Source organism: Pinus tabuliformis, chromosome 9 (assembly GCF_031772625.1).
Source record: "Pinus tabuliformis cultivar Carrire ecotype Pingquan chromosome 9, CPIR1, whole genome shotgun sequence".
In the NCBI taxonomy this organism is placed as follows: domain Eukaryota; kingdom Viridiplantae; phylum Streptophyta; class Pinopsida; order Pinales; family Pinaceae; genus Pinus; species Pinus tabuliformis.
The window spans coordinates 357,490,236-357,506,413 of NC_142307.1; the positions used below are offsets into that span (position 1 = coordinate 357,490,236).

Genomic DNA, 16,178 nt, shown 5'->3' on the forward strand with positions numbered 1-16,178 from the left:
AATTTTGTCGATTTGATTTCCAGCTCTCCTGAGTTTAATGTTATTGTGGAAAAATGAGGTATTCTTGTCACCGGCTTTCAGCCATAGGCAACGAGATTTCAATCTTTGTTCCTCCTCCTCTACTCGATTTTGTCGATAGAGTTCCTTGTAGAGATTTTTTTCCAGCTCTAAATCTTCTTCTGAATATTGGATGGACTCTTTGTCATTATGCCACCGCTCCATCTTTGTAATCAAGTCTGTTTTTTTTCCTTTCAGCGATCGCCGCTTCCTTTGCCCATTGCTTAATGACAACACGGAGGTGTTTTAATTTTGTTTCCCAGACAAAATGAGGCGATCCGATTACTTCCTTTTCCCACTGATTTTGTATGAGGGCACGAAAGTCTTCTTGAAGGTCCCAAATTTTATTGTATTTGAAGGGGAGTGGCCCCAGATTGCGGTCTTTGACCAAGTTGAGGATCACTGGCTTGTGGTCCGATGCTGAGGCGTGGATTAAGTAACTCTTAATGGACTGATAGTTCTCTGCTATTCCTTCCTGAATTAAAAACCTGTCCAGTCTCTCCTTAATATTATGAGGGCCTGATCTTTTATTGTTCCATGTATATTTGCCATTTAACAAAGGAGAGTCGAGTAAATTGTATGACTGAATGATGGATTCTAGCTTATCCCGAGATGTGTCTGCATGAAAATTTCCCCCAAATTTTTCTTGCACATTTCTTATGACGTTCATGTCGCCCCCGATGATTATTCTACTGTTTTGGATAGAAAGGAGATCTGCATCTATGGTGTTCCAGCAGCTGACTTTATCCCTGTAATGATTTGGGGCATATATGTTATAGATGTGAAATACTTCCTGGGTGCCTTTGTTTTTCATATCTGTTCTTATCCACCAAGTGCAGAGGTGTGAGTTGATAATTTCCCAGTTATTCTTGTTCCATATTGTTCCTATCCCTCCTGATGCTCCGTCTGAGCCTATAGATAGACCTGTGAAATTTTTGAAGTGCTGTATTTGATGTTGAAAGTCCTGTTCAGTGATTTTGGTCTCCTGGATAAGGAGTAGATCTGGGTGTTCCTGATTTAACAAATCCTTTATTGCTTTCCATTTTAAGGAAGAGCCCATCCCCCTGCTATTCCAAGAGACCAGGATCATTATTTACCATTTGTTGGGTGGGATCCAGACTTCTCCTTTGCCTTTTCTCCACTCCCTTTTAGCTTGCCTAAGTATGAATCCATAGGTTGCTGTGTTCCCGTTGCCATTTCCTTTGCAGCTGTTTCATCTCTGAGTTCCTTGTTTGTCTTTCGGCCCACTTTCCTTGGGGGGTCGGTGGGCTGATTGGCTTCTTTTGCTTTGTTTCTGGTGAGAATTCTTTCGATGGTGGGAGGGGGGGAAGGGGGAGGGTTCGAGCGGGGAGAAGCTGCCCGAGGGGAGGGAGGGGGAGAAGAAGGTTCTTCGGCAGACAAAGATTCGAAAGGGTTGGAGGAAGAGGGGAAAGCTGAGTTTGATGGGGGGGGGCGGGGGGGGAAGGCTAGATTCCGGGGGGGGGTTTGTGGGTGTTTCCCTGTGTGGGAGAAGGCTTTTTCCTTTTGACATGTTCCCATGAGCCCTCTGCATTTTCCTCGGTATTCTCTACTTCATTAGCTTTTAACTTAGTGCATCTATTTGCAAAATGGCCATACTCGTGACATACCTTGCATTTGAAGGGGAGCTGCTCGTAGTCCAGCTGCTGTATGTGCATCCATTGGTCCACCTTTATCTTTATAGCTTCTGGCAGTCCTTTCCCTAGGTCTACTTCCACGCAGATCCTTGCGCATGCATGCATGTTCTCCCTTGGTTCAGATCTGTCGATGTATTTTCCGACTGCATTTCCTATTGCTTTGACTGATTCGTCCCCCCAGCAGTGAAGCGGCAGATGAGGGAGTCGGACCCAGACTGGGACCGCGTTTGGGATATCCATTTCCGGGTCGAAGTCCGGGGTCCATCTGTTCAGATAAAGACCTCTTGTATCCATGAAATAAGGTCCATTGCGGAAGATGAGGTTCTTGTCTTCTTTCGATTCAAAGAGGAATGTGAAATATCCACGTCCGCAGAATCTGATGGCGATCTTTCCTTGGATCATTGCACTCCAGTTGCGCTCGACCCATTTTTGGACTGATCTTGGGGAGGGCCAGAGCCCGGTGAACTGGCCTACAAGGCCTCTTTCTGCCAGTGCTATTGCAGATTTCCTTGGCAGGGCAGGAGGAAGATTGACCTCTGGGATTTCATCCAGTTTTTTTATGAACTTTGTTACTGAGGGACGAGGTCTGTCATCTGAAGGTTCAGAGAAAAGAGAGGCGAAGATTTCTTCTTGGCTCTCAGAGACTGGGGGAGGAGGGGCGGGCCCTGCCATTGCAGGCCCGCTAGGTCAAAGAGGAAGCAAAGCGGAGGGGAGGAGGGGGGCCCCGAAGGCAGGTGCCCGAGGGAGGAGCGAAACACAGGAGGAGGCGAGGAGCAGAGCCCAGCCAGGCAGGGCCTGGGGGGCGAAGGCAGGCGCGCGCGCGGGAGGTTCAAATCGCCAGAGCCGAATCGTTCCTCATCAGATAAATTTTTGATAAAACTTCAACCTGACTTTGAAGTTTTTACATGAAGAAAAAATGGAGGTTCCTCCATAGATAGGTCAATGCTATGCTCAGATTCTTCTTCTTTGGTCATTATTACCATTAATAATTAATACTTATTATTATAATATATAAAATTAATACTTATTATTATAGCATATAGTTATATTGATCTTTAACTGTCTATCAATATTCTCTTTTTATAATCTGAATCTATATATACTTGGTGGCTTCAAATAAATTAATAGTTTTTAATAACTATTAAAATAATAACTTAAGTTAAAAAACAATTTTACCTACATTCTCTATGATTTTTCATAATCTCTTGCCCATAATAAATTGTTTTTTCAAAATTCCTTTAAATTTGAACTTGACCCACTCTACAGACATTGCCACCCCTCATATAAAGTGGGACTAATCTTATTGACTATTTCTATTATAAGCATGAAAGCTTATGGTTTTGTTTTATAGATTGTAAGTTATTATTATTATTTTAAGTAATTAAATAAATTAAATTTCTTTTAATTTTAGAATTTTTTATGACAATAATTTAAATTAAAGAACAAATTTATATACATTCAATATGATTCTTAATAAATTTGTTATAATGAATTGTTTTTTTTGAAGTTCCTTTAAATTTGAACTTGACTAAATTTTTGCTTATGATAAATTGTTTTTTCGAAATATCCGCCTCTGTTTTTCTCTAACCTGATTGACCCATGGGGTTCTATTGTTGCCAGAAAAATATTGCCTAAAATGCAGTCTACTGGGATGTCACCCATTGCAAATTTTAACTTTATACAATGATTATCAAAACAGATTGAAGCCTTGGGTACTTCATAGTTGAGTGTTTTGCTGCCAAAACCAATCACTTTTTTTTGTGCAAACATCCAATATTTAGCTAGAATTACTTTGGTGCTTAAGATATTGACATTTGCTCCTGAATCAATGAGAGCAGTTAGACAAAACATTTCTCCCTGAATGCATATGTTCACCTGGACATGGCGTTGTTGATACTCTATTGCAAGTATCCTCATTTCTTGAAAACCAACAGAAGGATCCTTTTTTCTCTCAAATATCTGAACATTTGATTCATGGAATTCTGGTGGATCATATTCTTCAAATGGATCTACTGCAATATTTTGTTTTCCCTTTTCTAACCTTTCAACCTGAATCTTTAGTGCATAAATTTCATATTTAAGGTTATGAATTTCTTTACTTACCTCCCCCAAGGTAAGTGCACGAACCTTGTCTTGTTGTTTTTGCCTTTGAAAAGATTTTGCATTGCGTTCAAATGAGGCGTCGATGAATAGGGGCTTCTTTGAAGCTCCTTTACTGTGGCTAGAAGATTTAAGCTGGTCCATAAATGCTTCAGTAAGACGAGTTTTCATTTCTCCATCTTTCGTTTCTCTTATTTTTGACAGGATATTTAATTTTCTTCTTCTGTCTGAGCCATTAATACTTTTTCTTTTTGCGGTTTGTCTTCTAGTTCATTATCAGAAGAGTCATCAAAAGACTCAGAATCTGTATTTGAAAAACTACATTGACATTCTTCAGAATTTGAGCAATTACAAGCCTGAGCGTGAAGATTCAATTCTCCGTATTCTTCTTCTGATGTATAAATAGAACTGGAACTAGAATGTTCAACAGAATAATAAAGTAATTGTTGCTACTGAATTAGAGGATGATCTCTGATTACTACATTTTGACAGTGTTTTGTTTTATGTGATCTAGACCCACATCTCATACAAAACATTGGGGTCTCTGTTTTTTCTGTTTTTACAGTCCTTTTTTGTGATAGAGGTTGAGATTTTTTGCCTCTATTTTTCTTGGACTCTTCTCCTACTGGACATCTATTTGCAGTGTGTCCAGTGTTACCACAAAGCCAGCATGTTAATTTGTTCCATTGTTCTTGCTTGGCACTATGCAAATAGATATCTGATGGCTTGTAGTAGTGAGTCTTAGGGACATACCTGTAATATCCTTTTCTTTGTTGCTTCCTAGGCCTGGAAGTTAGGCCTTTTTCTCTGTAATGGTGCTTGGTTGTATTCTTTATTTATTTTTTAGCTCTTCTCTTGATCTTTCTTCTTCTGACTAATGGGTCATCAATGGATAATCCATATTTGCTGCAAATGGATTTACTATCTTGGAGTTTAGACAGTTTTTCAAGAGATTTGTTAACCTTTGAGCTAGTGCATAAGCTAACCAAAGCTTTTGTTATATTAGAATAAATTTGTCCCCATGTGTAAGATTCAAATGGCATTTGAAAAATTTCTTGTAGGCGAATGTAATCAACAAATCTTGAAGGTAAGGCTGCTAGATATACTTGCTTCCAGAGAAGGTTCTTTGAGTCTTTTACCTCATAAATGCGTTGCATCCAGTCTCGATGGAAATCTTCAAACTGGGACATCTTATTGCACTTTAAGTTCATTAGGATGACTTCATGTTTATCAGCCATATCTGCTTCTAATCCACACCAGTGCTCTACTATCATGGAGGTTAATGCTCCAATCATGTTATTCTGAACAGTCCCATTAGAATTGTGTATAATATTTCCTTGCTCATCTTTGAGCAATTGTTCTTCCATCTTGGCTACTAAGTCTGGAGAAGACTCAGTCTCCCACCACTGTAACACTGCCCCTGCGTAAAATTGGTATCAGAGCCAATAACGTCTGGTTCAACGGTTAGTACTCAAAAACACTCTATATCTAAATGGAACCTTTCAGAAAGTCTATTTCTTTTCGCGAAATAGAAGAAAAAGAATCATCTGTTCAAGATAATCCCCCTAGGAATATGTTCGCATCGGCATCTAGCCGTGTTTTAAATTCTGCTGAATTAGAATATGAAGAGATACAACCCTCTGCTAGATGGCAGCTACCCAGAATAAATGCATCTAAAGTTTACTCAGACCTGTCTACTTTTCATTTAAAAGCTGCAACTAGAATTCCTATTAAGGAATCCATAAGTCAAATTCAAGAGAACTCCGATTGTGTACAATTGATTCCTCTTTGAAATTCCAAACAACTCCAGGCCGAGGCAGAAAGACTAAAAACTCAGTATCTTCATTTGGGATGCATACGCATTGGGATTCATGCTTTAACGCATCAGGGTCTAAACACATTTGTCTTAGCCACTGTTCGAGATTTGACCCATAACAAATACACTGACTCATTGATAGGTGGGATTGTAGCTCCTCTGTCCAATGGCCCTGTCTATTTTGATTGTTATCCTAATTTCTCTGTATATGTTTTCGATGAAACAATTGAAAGTATTCTTCAGCTTCAAATTCAGACAACTGGATTTGACATGGCCAAAAAGAGACACAATATTGCCATACAAACCAGAGGTTGATTTCGTCATACAAACACCCTTTATCCTGCAGTCTTACATGCCCCTAGCAAAGAGTCAAAAGCAAGTGTAGTGGTGTTAACAGATTCTCGAAATCAAAAGATTGAACACCAAACTATAAGATGGGAAGATCTTACTTTCCTAGAACACTGGGTGGTATCCAATCCCAAGCCTCCTGCCATAAAGAAAATTACTTCTATTGACATTAGAGAAGAACCCTCTTCTTCTATTCTTTCCTTCCCTCGAAGATCAACTATTGATAGAAGAAGAATAGATCAGATGTGCAGAAGTTCACCATTGTACAGAAATCCTGAGCTTGTAGATACAGCTTGCTCTAGCTCCAGTTCAAATTCTTGTAAACATATTTCATTATTTGAGTTTGCACAAATAGTAAATTTTTCTTCACTTGAAGTAAAATGTCCAGAATGCCATTGCTCTGTAAATCTTAGCCATCTTGCTGAAATGGTCATGCATGAGAATCATCATCCTAGGACAGGAGAAGCTCCACCTTCTACTTCTGTAAATCCTTGTCCAAACCCTAAATGTTCAGACATACCATTTCCCCATGAGTCTGAGCATATCCTGATGATGCATGAAATAACCACTTTAGAAAATGAAGATCCAAGGTTAACAACAATCTTTAGCACCATGAGGCCAGCAAAGCCTAGATATGGGCTAGGATACTTAGAGCAAGCAAATGGTTTAATTCCAGATTCAAGATTTGGCAAAATACCAAATGACTGTAAGAAGCCTACAGTCATGGAAATGCAGAAATTTTTTACTTTAATGGATGGCTGTCCAAAGCACAAAATTGGTGCTCAATGGATGAAGGCTATGTTAAATTGAGATATTTTTACCCATCCAAAGGCTGAAGAATTTGGTCTAAGTCATTTAGTTGAAGATAAGATCAGGCTGTCTCAAGAATGGAAACAGTTCATGGGAGACACCAATACTTGGATTTCATTCTATTCATGGATGCAGAAGAAACAGTCAAAAATAATCATGATGACTGATTCCACTGCAACTACATCATCCAAACACTTATGGTCAGCATTAAATGGTGACAAGGTTGAAACTCCAACCACATTCCCTCCTTACAAAGGAATAGTCATAGGAGAAGGCCAGAATTCTGCTAATGCCATTCCACTAGTATTAAAAGATGACAATGCTTTAGGCATTGATGGTAGAATACAAAAAACCAGCAAACAACTAAACTGGACTAACACAGCTGTCACAGGGCTAGAGATGAATATAGCCAAATCTGCAGAAGTTAAGGAACAGTTCAATACTGTTCAAGTTTCTATTAATGATATAAATAAATCTTTGAATGATGTACAATATTCCACAACAGTGGTAAGAGGTTATGTCAGAGAATCTTTGATGAAACTAGAAAATGTAGAAGAGAAATTTGTAGAACACATTGATTCTACTTCAGGAAAAATAACTGAGCTGGCAGGAAAAGTTGATAAAATGTCTTTATCAAAAGAACATAAACCAGAACTTCCATCCTCTTTTATGTACGAAAGAAGTGTAAAAATACAAGATCCTATCAAGCCTGTTTATAGGTTTCCCCATTTATTTCCTAAAGAAGTTGCACCTACACAGAAAGATAAAACTGAAGCCTCTAGTTCAAAGGAACACATTTCCTTGGCATCTCTATTCAAAGAAGAAGAAAAGGAAGCAGAGGTACTTCCAATATACGAGCCCTTGGCAAGCTAGTACAACAAATACTCTACTCCAGATCTAAGAGGCAAAGGCAAGCTCCCAGATTCTCACACATTCTTTCCCGATTCTCATAAAGAATGGAACATTGACAACCTTAGTGTTGGTCAAATCAGGCAGATGGTGGACATGATGTTCACTGAATATAAGCTCATGTGCTTGAGAGGGAAAAATGAAATAGAAGCCTATAAAACAATAATCCAATGCTTCACAAGGACACTATTACGCTGGTGGGAGACTGAGTCTTCTCCAGACTTAGTAGCCAAGATGGAAGAACAATTGCTCAAAGATGAGCAAGGAAATATTATACACAATTCTGATGGGATTGTTCAGAATAACATGATTGGAGCATTAACCTCCATGATTGTAGAGCACTGGTGTGGATCAGAAGCAGAGATGGCTGATAAACATGAAGTCATCCTAATGAACTTAAAGTGCAATAAGATGTCCCAGTTTGAAGATTTCCATCAAGACTGGATGCAACACATTTATGAGGTAAAAGACTCAAAGAACCTTCTCTGGAAGCAGGTATATCTAGCAACCTTACCTTCAAGGTTTGTTGATTACATTCACCTACAAGAAATTTTTCAAATGCCATTTGAATCTTACACATGGGGACAAATTTATTCTAATATAACAAAAGCTTTGGTTAGCTTATGCACTAGCTCAAAGGTTAACAAATCTCTTGAAAAACTGTCTAAACTCCCAGACAGTAAATCCATTTGCAACAAATATGGATTATCCATTGATGACCCATTAGTCAGAAGAAGAAAGATCAAGAGAAGAGCTAAAAAAGAAATAAACAATACAACCAAGCACCATTACAGAAAAAAGGCCTAACTTCCAGGCCTAGGAAGCAACAAAGAAAAGGATAGTACAGGTATGTCCCTAAGACTCACAAATAAGAGCAATGGAAGATGGAGAGATGAAAACTTGTCTTAATAAAGCATTTATGGACCACCTTAAATCTTCCAACCATAGTAAAGGAGCTTCAAAGAAGCCCCCATTCATTGACACCTCATTTGAACGCAATGCAAAATCTTTTCAAAGGCAAAAACAACAAGACAAGGTTCATGCACTTACCTTGGGGGAGGTAAGTAAAGAAATTCATAACCTTAAATCTAAAATTTATGCACTAAAGATTCAGGTTGAAAGGTTAGAAAAGGGAAAACAAAATATTGCAGTAGATCCATTTGAAGAATATGATCCACCAGAATTCCATGAATCAAATGTTCAGATATTTGAGGGGAAAAAGGATCCTTCTGTTGGTTTTCAAGAAATGAGGATACTTGTAATAGAGTATCAACACCACCATGTACAGGTGAACATATGCATTCAGGGAGAAATGTTTTGTCTAACTGCTCTCATTGATTCAGGAGCAGATGTCAATATCTTAAGCACCAAAGTAATTCCAGCTAAATATTGGATGTGTGCACAAAGAAAAGTGATTGGTTTGGGCAGCAAAACACTCAACTATGAAGTACCCAAGGCTTCAATCTGTTTTGATAATCATTGTACAAAGTTAAAATTTGCAGTAGGTGACATCCTAGTAGACTGCATTTTAGGAAATATTTTTCTGGCAGCAGTAGAACCCCATGGGTCAATCAGGTTGAAGAAAAATAGAGGCAGATATTTCATCACACTTCCAACATCCAATGGCATTCCTAAAAGGATCGAGATGCCTTACATCTCAAATCCCAGAGTCTCAACAATGGTACAAGCCATGAAGGAGTTGGATAAAGCTGAGTCAAAATTGCTATATCTTAAAGATCTAAAATCCACTATTCAAGTTTCACAACAGCTAAAGCATCCAGCTAACCAGAAGAAAATCGTTGAGATTAAACAACAGATTGAAGAAGAATGCTGTGCTGAAGAGCCAAATGCTTTCTAGCATCGAAAACAGTATTCAGTAGAACTTCCATACAAGGCAGAATATACAGGAAGGCCTTGCAAAAGCAAAGCCATACCAATGAATAAGGAGTACTGTGATCTCTGTGAGAAGGAAATACAAAGGCTTTTGGAGAAAAAACTAATCAAAGAATTTGATAGCCCCCGGAATTGTTATGGATTCTATGTAAACAAAAGGGCTGAACAAATAAGAGGAATCCCCAGACTGGTAATCAATTATAAACCTCTGAACTTTGTTTTAGCTGACAAAACCTACCCAATCCCTCATAAAGGGATCTTATTAGTAGGATTGCAGGTGCTAAAGTATTCTCAAAATTTGATTTAAAGTCAGGATTTTGGCAAATTGCACTTTCACAAGGAGATAAATTCAAGACTGCCTTCAGTGTGCCAGCAGGGCACTATGAGTGGAATGTGATGCCTTTTGGACTCAAACATGCACCATCCAAGTTCCAAAAGGTGATGGATTCTATTTTTAAACCCTTCTTTGACTGGTTAATTGTTTATATTGATGATATTCTTATCTTCTCAGAGAATGCCTAGGACCATTTTAGGCACATACAGATTTTTGTAAATACCATTAAAAGAAATGGTCTTGTTCTCAGCAAAAAGAAAATTGAAGTCTTTCAAACTTCAATTAAGTTTCTTGGTCATACAATTTTTAATGGCCAAATTTCTCTACAAAAACATGCTCTGGAATTTTCTAGCAAATTTCCAGATGTTATTACAGATAAGACGCAGCTCCAAAGAGTCCTTGGATGCTTAAACTATGTCAATAATTTCTACAAAAGATTGTGCTAAAGATAGAAGTTTGTTAAATCAGCGTCTTAGAAGGAATCCAAAACCTTGGACTGAAGCACACACCAGAGCAGTGAAAAATATTAAATCCCTTCTTATTTTGCACATCTCCGATGATGAAGCATATAAGATTGTTGAATCCGACGCTAGTAACATCGGATGGGGGGGAACCCTAAAGCAAAAGAAAAATAATGAAGAGCAAATTGTACAATTTGTTTCAGGTACATGGAATCCTGGTAAAATAAACTACTCTACTATAGAAAAAGAAGTTAAGGCAGCATGGAATTGTATAGATAAATTTGAAATACATCTTGTCAATAAGCCATTTCTTCTCAGAACAGATGCATCAGCTCTCAAAAAAGTCTTAACCAAAGACATCAAAAAGCCAGGAGAAGCAAAATTCGCAAGATGGCAAGCTCTCTTTGCTAACTTCGATTTTGAGGTTGAGCATATAAAAGGAGATGAAAATTGTCTGCCAGACTTTCTCAGCAGAGAACATATTCAGAACCAGCATCAAGAACATGTGATGATCATTGTGACAGAATGGGACCCAGCTCAGCAACAAGAAGTTTTGAGAACAATCAACGAAGATCAAAGTTGGGATGAATATAAAAATAATTGGAAACCTACATGGTAGCTCAGAAATACAAAGGTTTTAGATGCAGACTTACAGCCACACATTGACATTCTACACCTTGTTCCTGAAAGAAGAGTATTTCCGAAAGGAAATCAGTGGATACATGATATGGTGTACAACAGCAGTATGGCCGCAGCTCACCAAGCTAAAGAAGCATTACAATATGCTTTCCATGACATTGCAATGGTATGGCTAGAAGGAGGAGACAAAAGAAAAATCTTTCATAGATTTTTCTCGATTAACAGAACCAGAAATACAAATTGGCCAATCATGAGAAATAATGCTGCACTCTGGCCAAAAAATGATCCAAATCTCATTTTTCCAGATACCATTTTTAATTTTTTTGGATACAAGAAATTATGGTGGGACATTTTAATGTCGATGGAAAAGATGAAATTCATTATACAAAGCTTAAATTTGGATCCACAGGAAGCATGCAAAGAAATCAACAAGAAGAATGGTTAAGAGATTGGTGGAAAGATTATGGAATAAATAGAACTGCAATTGATCCAGTCTACTATGAAAGCTACTTCCAAATGCAATGTGAAAAATGTTTTGAAAGAAATATTGCAGACTGTTTCCATATACCATGTAAAAAGGTCAGAAATTTATTTCAATATCCTGACCATGCAACTTTACAACAATTCATGGCTAGGCATGATGAATGGCTAGTCATGACTAAAATAAAACATCAATATGCACTCCATAAACCCATGATCGTTCGACGAATCTATACTAAAGCATGGGATGGGATCATATATCCTAGAATCCGCTTTCCAGGGATTACACCTCTTGGTAGTCCCAATACATAATTGGTTCTCGTGGGCTTTTCCGAAAAGCATCCACAATGTAATTATGATGTCTAGTCACAGACTGAATGTGACCAGTTTTCTAGTGGGCTTTACTGCTCAAAAAGCATCCACTATGTAAAGTTTATGCTTTCATTAGGTAAATGTAGTACAAAGATTCTTTAGTCATGAGACTCGGAGCACTTCTCCGACCTTTGGTGCGCTTTGAGCCACATCTCATCTACTGACAGAATATTTCATACTAAGTTTGTCTACCCGATGGTCGGATGATTGTCCCCTCCTTTTCCAATATAAGAAAGGGGTAAGGCTCATACAAGAGGGGGGAGTTAGGGGTTTTGATTTTTAAGAGTCGAGAGATTTTCCTATTTGCAACTGCGGAGTACTGTCTGATCTGCTTGCATCACAAAGAGATCTCAAAAGTCTTAGGTGATCTGAGAAGCCTGCGCATTTGTGTGTTCGACACAGGTGAGAACCTAAAGTGGCCAGATCTTTAGAGACTCTGTTTATATGAGTATTGATGTTTAAAGACTGAGTCTGTGATCTCGCCAGGTAGCCTCCAGTAAGCTATCTCCTTGTTGAGTAGCAAAAGTCTGGTAAAAGCAAACACAGTCTATCTCAGGATTGAACAGATTGTAATCTATTGTAATCCATTTCTGAAATAATATAAAAGAGTGTTATCTTGATTCCGCATCTGAGTGCTTGTGCAATATAAATGATTTGTTGAGGTAGTATCTACTTGTGTTACTCTGTATTGAAGTAAGCCAAAGGTTCGCCAACGCACAGAAGGGACGCTAGATCGTGTAAGGCGAGGAAGCCGTTGAAAAAGGTCGACAGAGCGAGAAATGTGCTAGTAAGTTCGTGTGTGGCTTCATGTATGGGTTCGTGTAAGTCAGAGTAAGTGGCAAAGGTAGAGAAGAGACTCAACAAGGCCTAGCAACTGTGTTGCTGTTGCAAGCTTCGTGTAAGCCCCTGCGTAAAAGTGTGGGGATTGTAAAAAATTATGATTTTATTTTAGATTATATATGTTTTGGATTGTAAAAATTTATGATTTTATTTTAGATTATATATATATTTTAATAATTATATATATATATAATAAAAATATATAATAATTTCGAATAAATTTAATAACGAAAATTTTACTTAATATATAAATTTTTAACTTGCTTATTTATAATAAATAATTAAATCTACATATATTTATAAATATATAAAAATTTAAATATATAAATGTTTTTGTATTCAAGTTTTTTTTTGATCTATAATGAATTAAGCAAAGTTTAGTGGAAATCACATAAAAGAAATTTTTAGGGGAACTTTTTGAAACTAACCAATGTGGTTCATCATCAAGACTAGATGAAAAAATAGACCAAATAAATATTTATTATTTCAAATAATTATATTTTAAAATTGTTGAGCGATTTCAATATTATATTGGAGAAAAAAGATAAACAAAGTTCGATATTTATATTTTTCTCTGATATTTCCAACCATTTTTAAAATCAAAATGTAACTTCGTTGTTTAAAAGAAATCCTGTTAAACCGCCGAGCCTCTTTCTCATGGTCCCGTCAACAAAATTTGTACTGTTTACAAAAAAATCAAATGGAATGAGTATCCGGATTAGTTAAATCAAAGTGAATGAGTACTGCGACCCCAGCTCCTTTTTGGTGGATCAGTTTCTATGGCCAATATGAGTATCCGTACAAAATAAATCAAAGTGAATGAGTACTGCGATCCCATCTTCCTTTTTGGTGGATCTATTTCTATGGCCAATATAGTTTAATCATAAATTGTTTAGGTAAATTGCCACGTACCTTGACACCTAGACAACTTGGGTAACACGCAACAGGTAAGTAGTTATGGGAGCGCAATGCCACCTTTACCTCCCTGCTTTTCTTCGTCTATTTGAACCAAATAATCGAGCGGAATGCTGGTCTTCTATTCCTTCCTGCTGTGGAACTGGGTGGGTGAGTGACGAAAAGGAATAATCTTGATAATGGAGAACCCAAATACCACCAGCAAACCATGGAAGGTTGAATATGCCAAATCTTCCCGTTCTTCCTGCAAGACTTGCAAGCAGCCCATCGGCAAAGGCAGTCTCAGAATCGCCAAGATGGTCTCCGCCAAGCAGTTCGAGGGTGTCATGCCTGTGAGCTCTTCTTATCCCAATAATCAGATTAGCATGCACATTTCTTTCATCTTATCCCAACAATCAGATTAGCATGCACATTTCTTTTTTCTTAAAGGAATCTCCATGAAGTAAATGCAGCAGCATTGGATAAAAGGGTAATTTCTATTGATTTTCCAAACCATATATAGATGAAGTGACTATATTCTGTCAACACTGAATCCAGTTACGGATTTATATATACATACTATCTTAGTATGGCGTTCTAGAATCTAGAGGGCAGGAAGGTCTCTAACACCGACCTTATCTATAAGAAGGTAGGTGAAATATTGAACTAGATTGCAGGCTTCTCTCTCCAGTAAAAGTATTTTATAATAATAATAACCCTCTTCACTAAAAGTATTTTATAAAAATAATAATACTAATAATCTAAGCAATTGCTGAATGACACATCTAGTTTGTGAGATGGACAGTCTACAAAGCCAGGTATACTCTATCATACTCAGGCATGCATACTCTATCATACTCTCTACACCTAGGGATTTTAGGGATTTAACTTCAGGTACTCTACCCTTATGGATTTGAACCAATCTCAGTCATGCATACTTTGAATCAATCTCAATCTCAGTCATGCATAGTCTACCCCATGGATTTGAACCATTCTCAATCATGCATACTCTTATCTCTTATGAAGAAAAATATGAAGAAACACAATGTGTTAATCCATTCTCAATCATGCATACTCTTATCTCTTATGAAGAAACACATGGTGTGTCGTTACTTTTTAAAGTCACGCATACTCTACCCCTATGAATTTGAACCAACCCTCAGATATGAAACACATGGTGTGTCGTTAGTTTTTAAAGTCACGCATACTCTACCCCTATGAATTTGAACCAACCCTCAGGTATGCATATTCTACCTCTTTGGATTTGGACTGACCTCTTAGGAAACATAAACACATAAACATATGCTGTGTTAACCCCCTATGAATTTGAACCAACCTCAGATATGCATACTCTACCTCTTTGGATTTGGACGGACCTCTTATGAAACATAAACACATAAACATTTACTGTGTTATCTAGTTTTAAGGTCACAGAAACCAAAACTGATTGGTGTCATCTAGTTTTAAGGTCACAGAAACCAAAACCGATAACCGATTGGTGCATAAGACACATAAACATGCTGTGTCAAGTTTGAAGGTCACAGAAACTGAAACATGCTGTGTCAAGTTTTAAGTTCACAGAAACTGAAACCTGTTGATGCATGACACACCTTATTTGTGGGACAAGAAACTCACCTCCACGGATTTGCATACTCTATCTTTCACCTTTCTGATAATCTGTGACCTCTTAGAAAAAAATTTCTGATAATCTGTGACCTCTTAGAAAAAACACATGCTCTTAGCCATGATAAAGAGAACTGTTTGGTGCGTGAGTGAGATACGTTGTTTGCGGGATGAGGGATCTACCTGCAAAGAGAACCGATTGGTGGATGTATGAGGGATCCACCGGCAAAGAGAACCGATTGGATAAGTTGTTTGTGGGATGAGGGACCCACCTCCGTGCAGGGTGATTGTGATTTACATACTTTACGCCTCTAGATAATCTGTGATCTTTTAGGAAAAAACACGTGCTTAATCTGTGATCTTTTAGGAAAAAACACATGCTATTAACCATGATAAAGAAATGCCCTTGCATGGAGAATTTCAATTTTTTTGTGGGTCCAAACACAGAGTAGTCCTTTTACTCGGCAATGTTGAATGAAATCTTAGCTTCACTAGAACTTTGCGAAACTCTATTACTTGCCCCACTTAGTCTGATCTGTTTTGGCTGCATTTCAGTAGGATACTTGGTTGGAAAGATTGACTCAGTATGATACTGAGTTGGAAGCTTCTCTATACTCCCATTTATAGTTGAATTTCATTTTATCTAGGGCTTCATTTGAGCATGTATGTATTTTTTTCTCTGAACTATGGCATAACTAATGAATCTTTTCCATTAAGAATCTTGGAATTGAAACAGTTTTTTTTTCACCGTGTGTCAAATCCACATTTAGCTAGTCTATTTCTCGACGGATTGAACACAATTGACTTGATAATAGGACTTGACAACTCTATTTAGTCAAATACTTTTGACTTGACAACTCAAAACCTTGACTCAACAATTCAACTTGATCAGTTGACTTGACATCTTGTCTCAAATTCTCAATAAGCCATCTCAATAAGCCAACTCA

General features: G+C 37.6%; 1 protein-coding gene across 1 annotated transcript in view; it reads left to right on the plus strand.

The window, feature by feature from the left end:
- Positions 1-13,710: 13,710 nt before the first annotated feature.
- The window catches only part of LOC149148681 (uncharacterized), a 238,200-nt gene continuing 235,732 nt past the window's right edge, over positions 13,711-16,178 (plus strand). Inside the window, exon 1 of the mRNA XM_089440117.1 lies at positions 13,711-13,961. Coding sequence (XP_089296243.1) covers positions 13,809-13,961 — 153 coding nt within the window. The 5' untranslated portion in view covers positions 13,711-13,808. The remainder of the gene's footprint in view (positions 13,962-16,178) is intronic.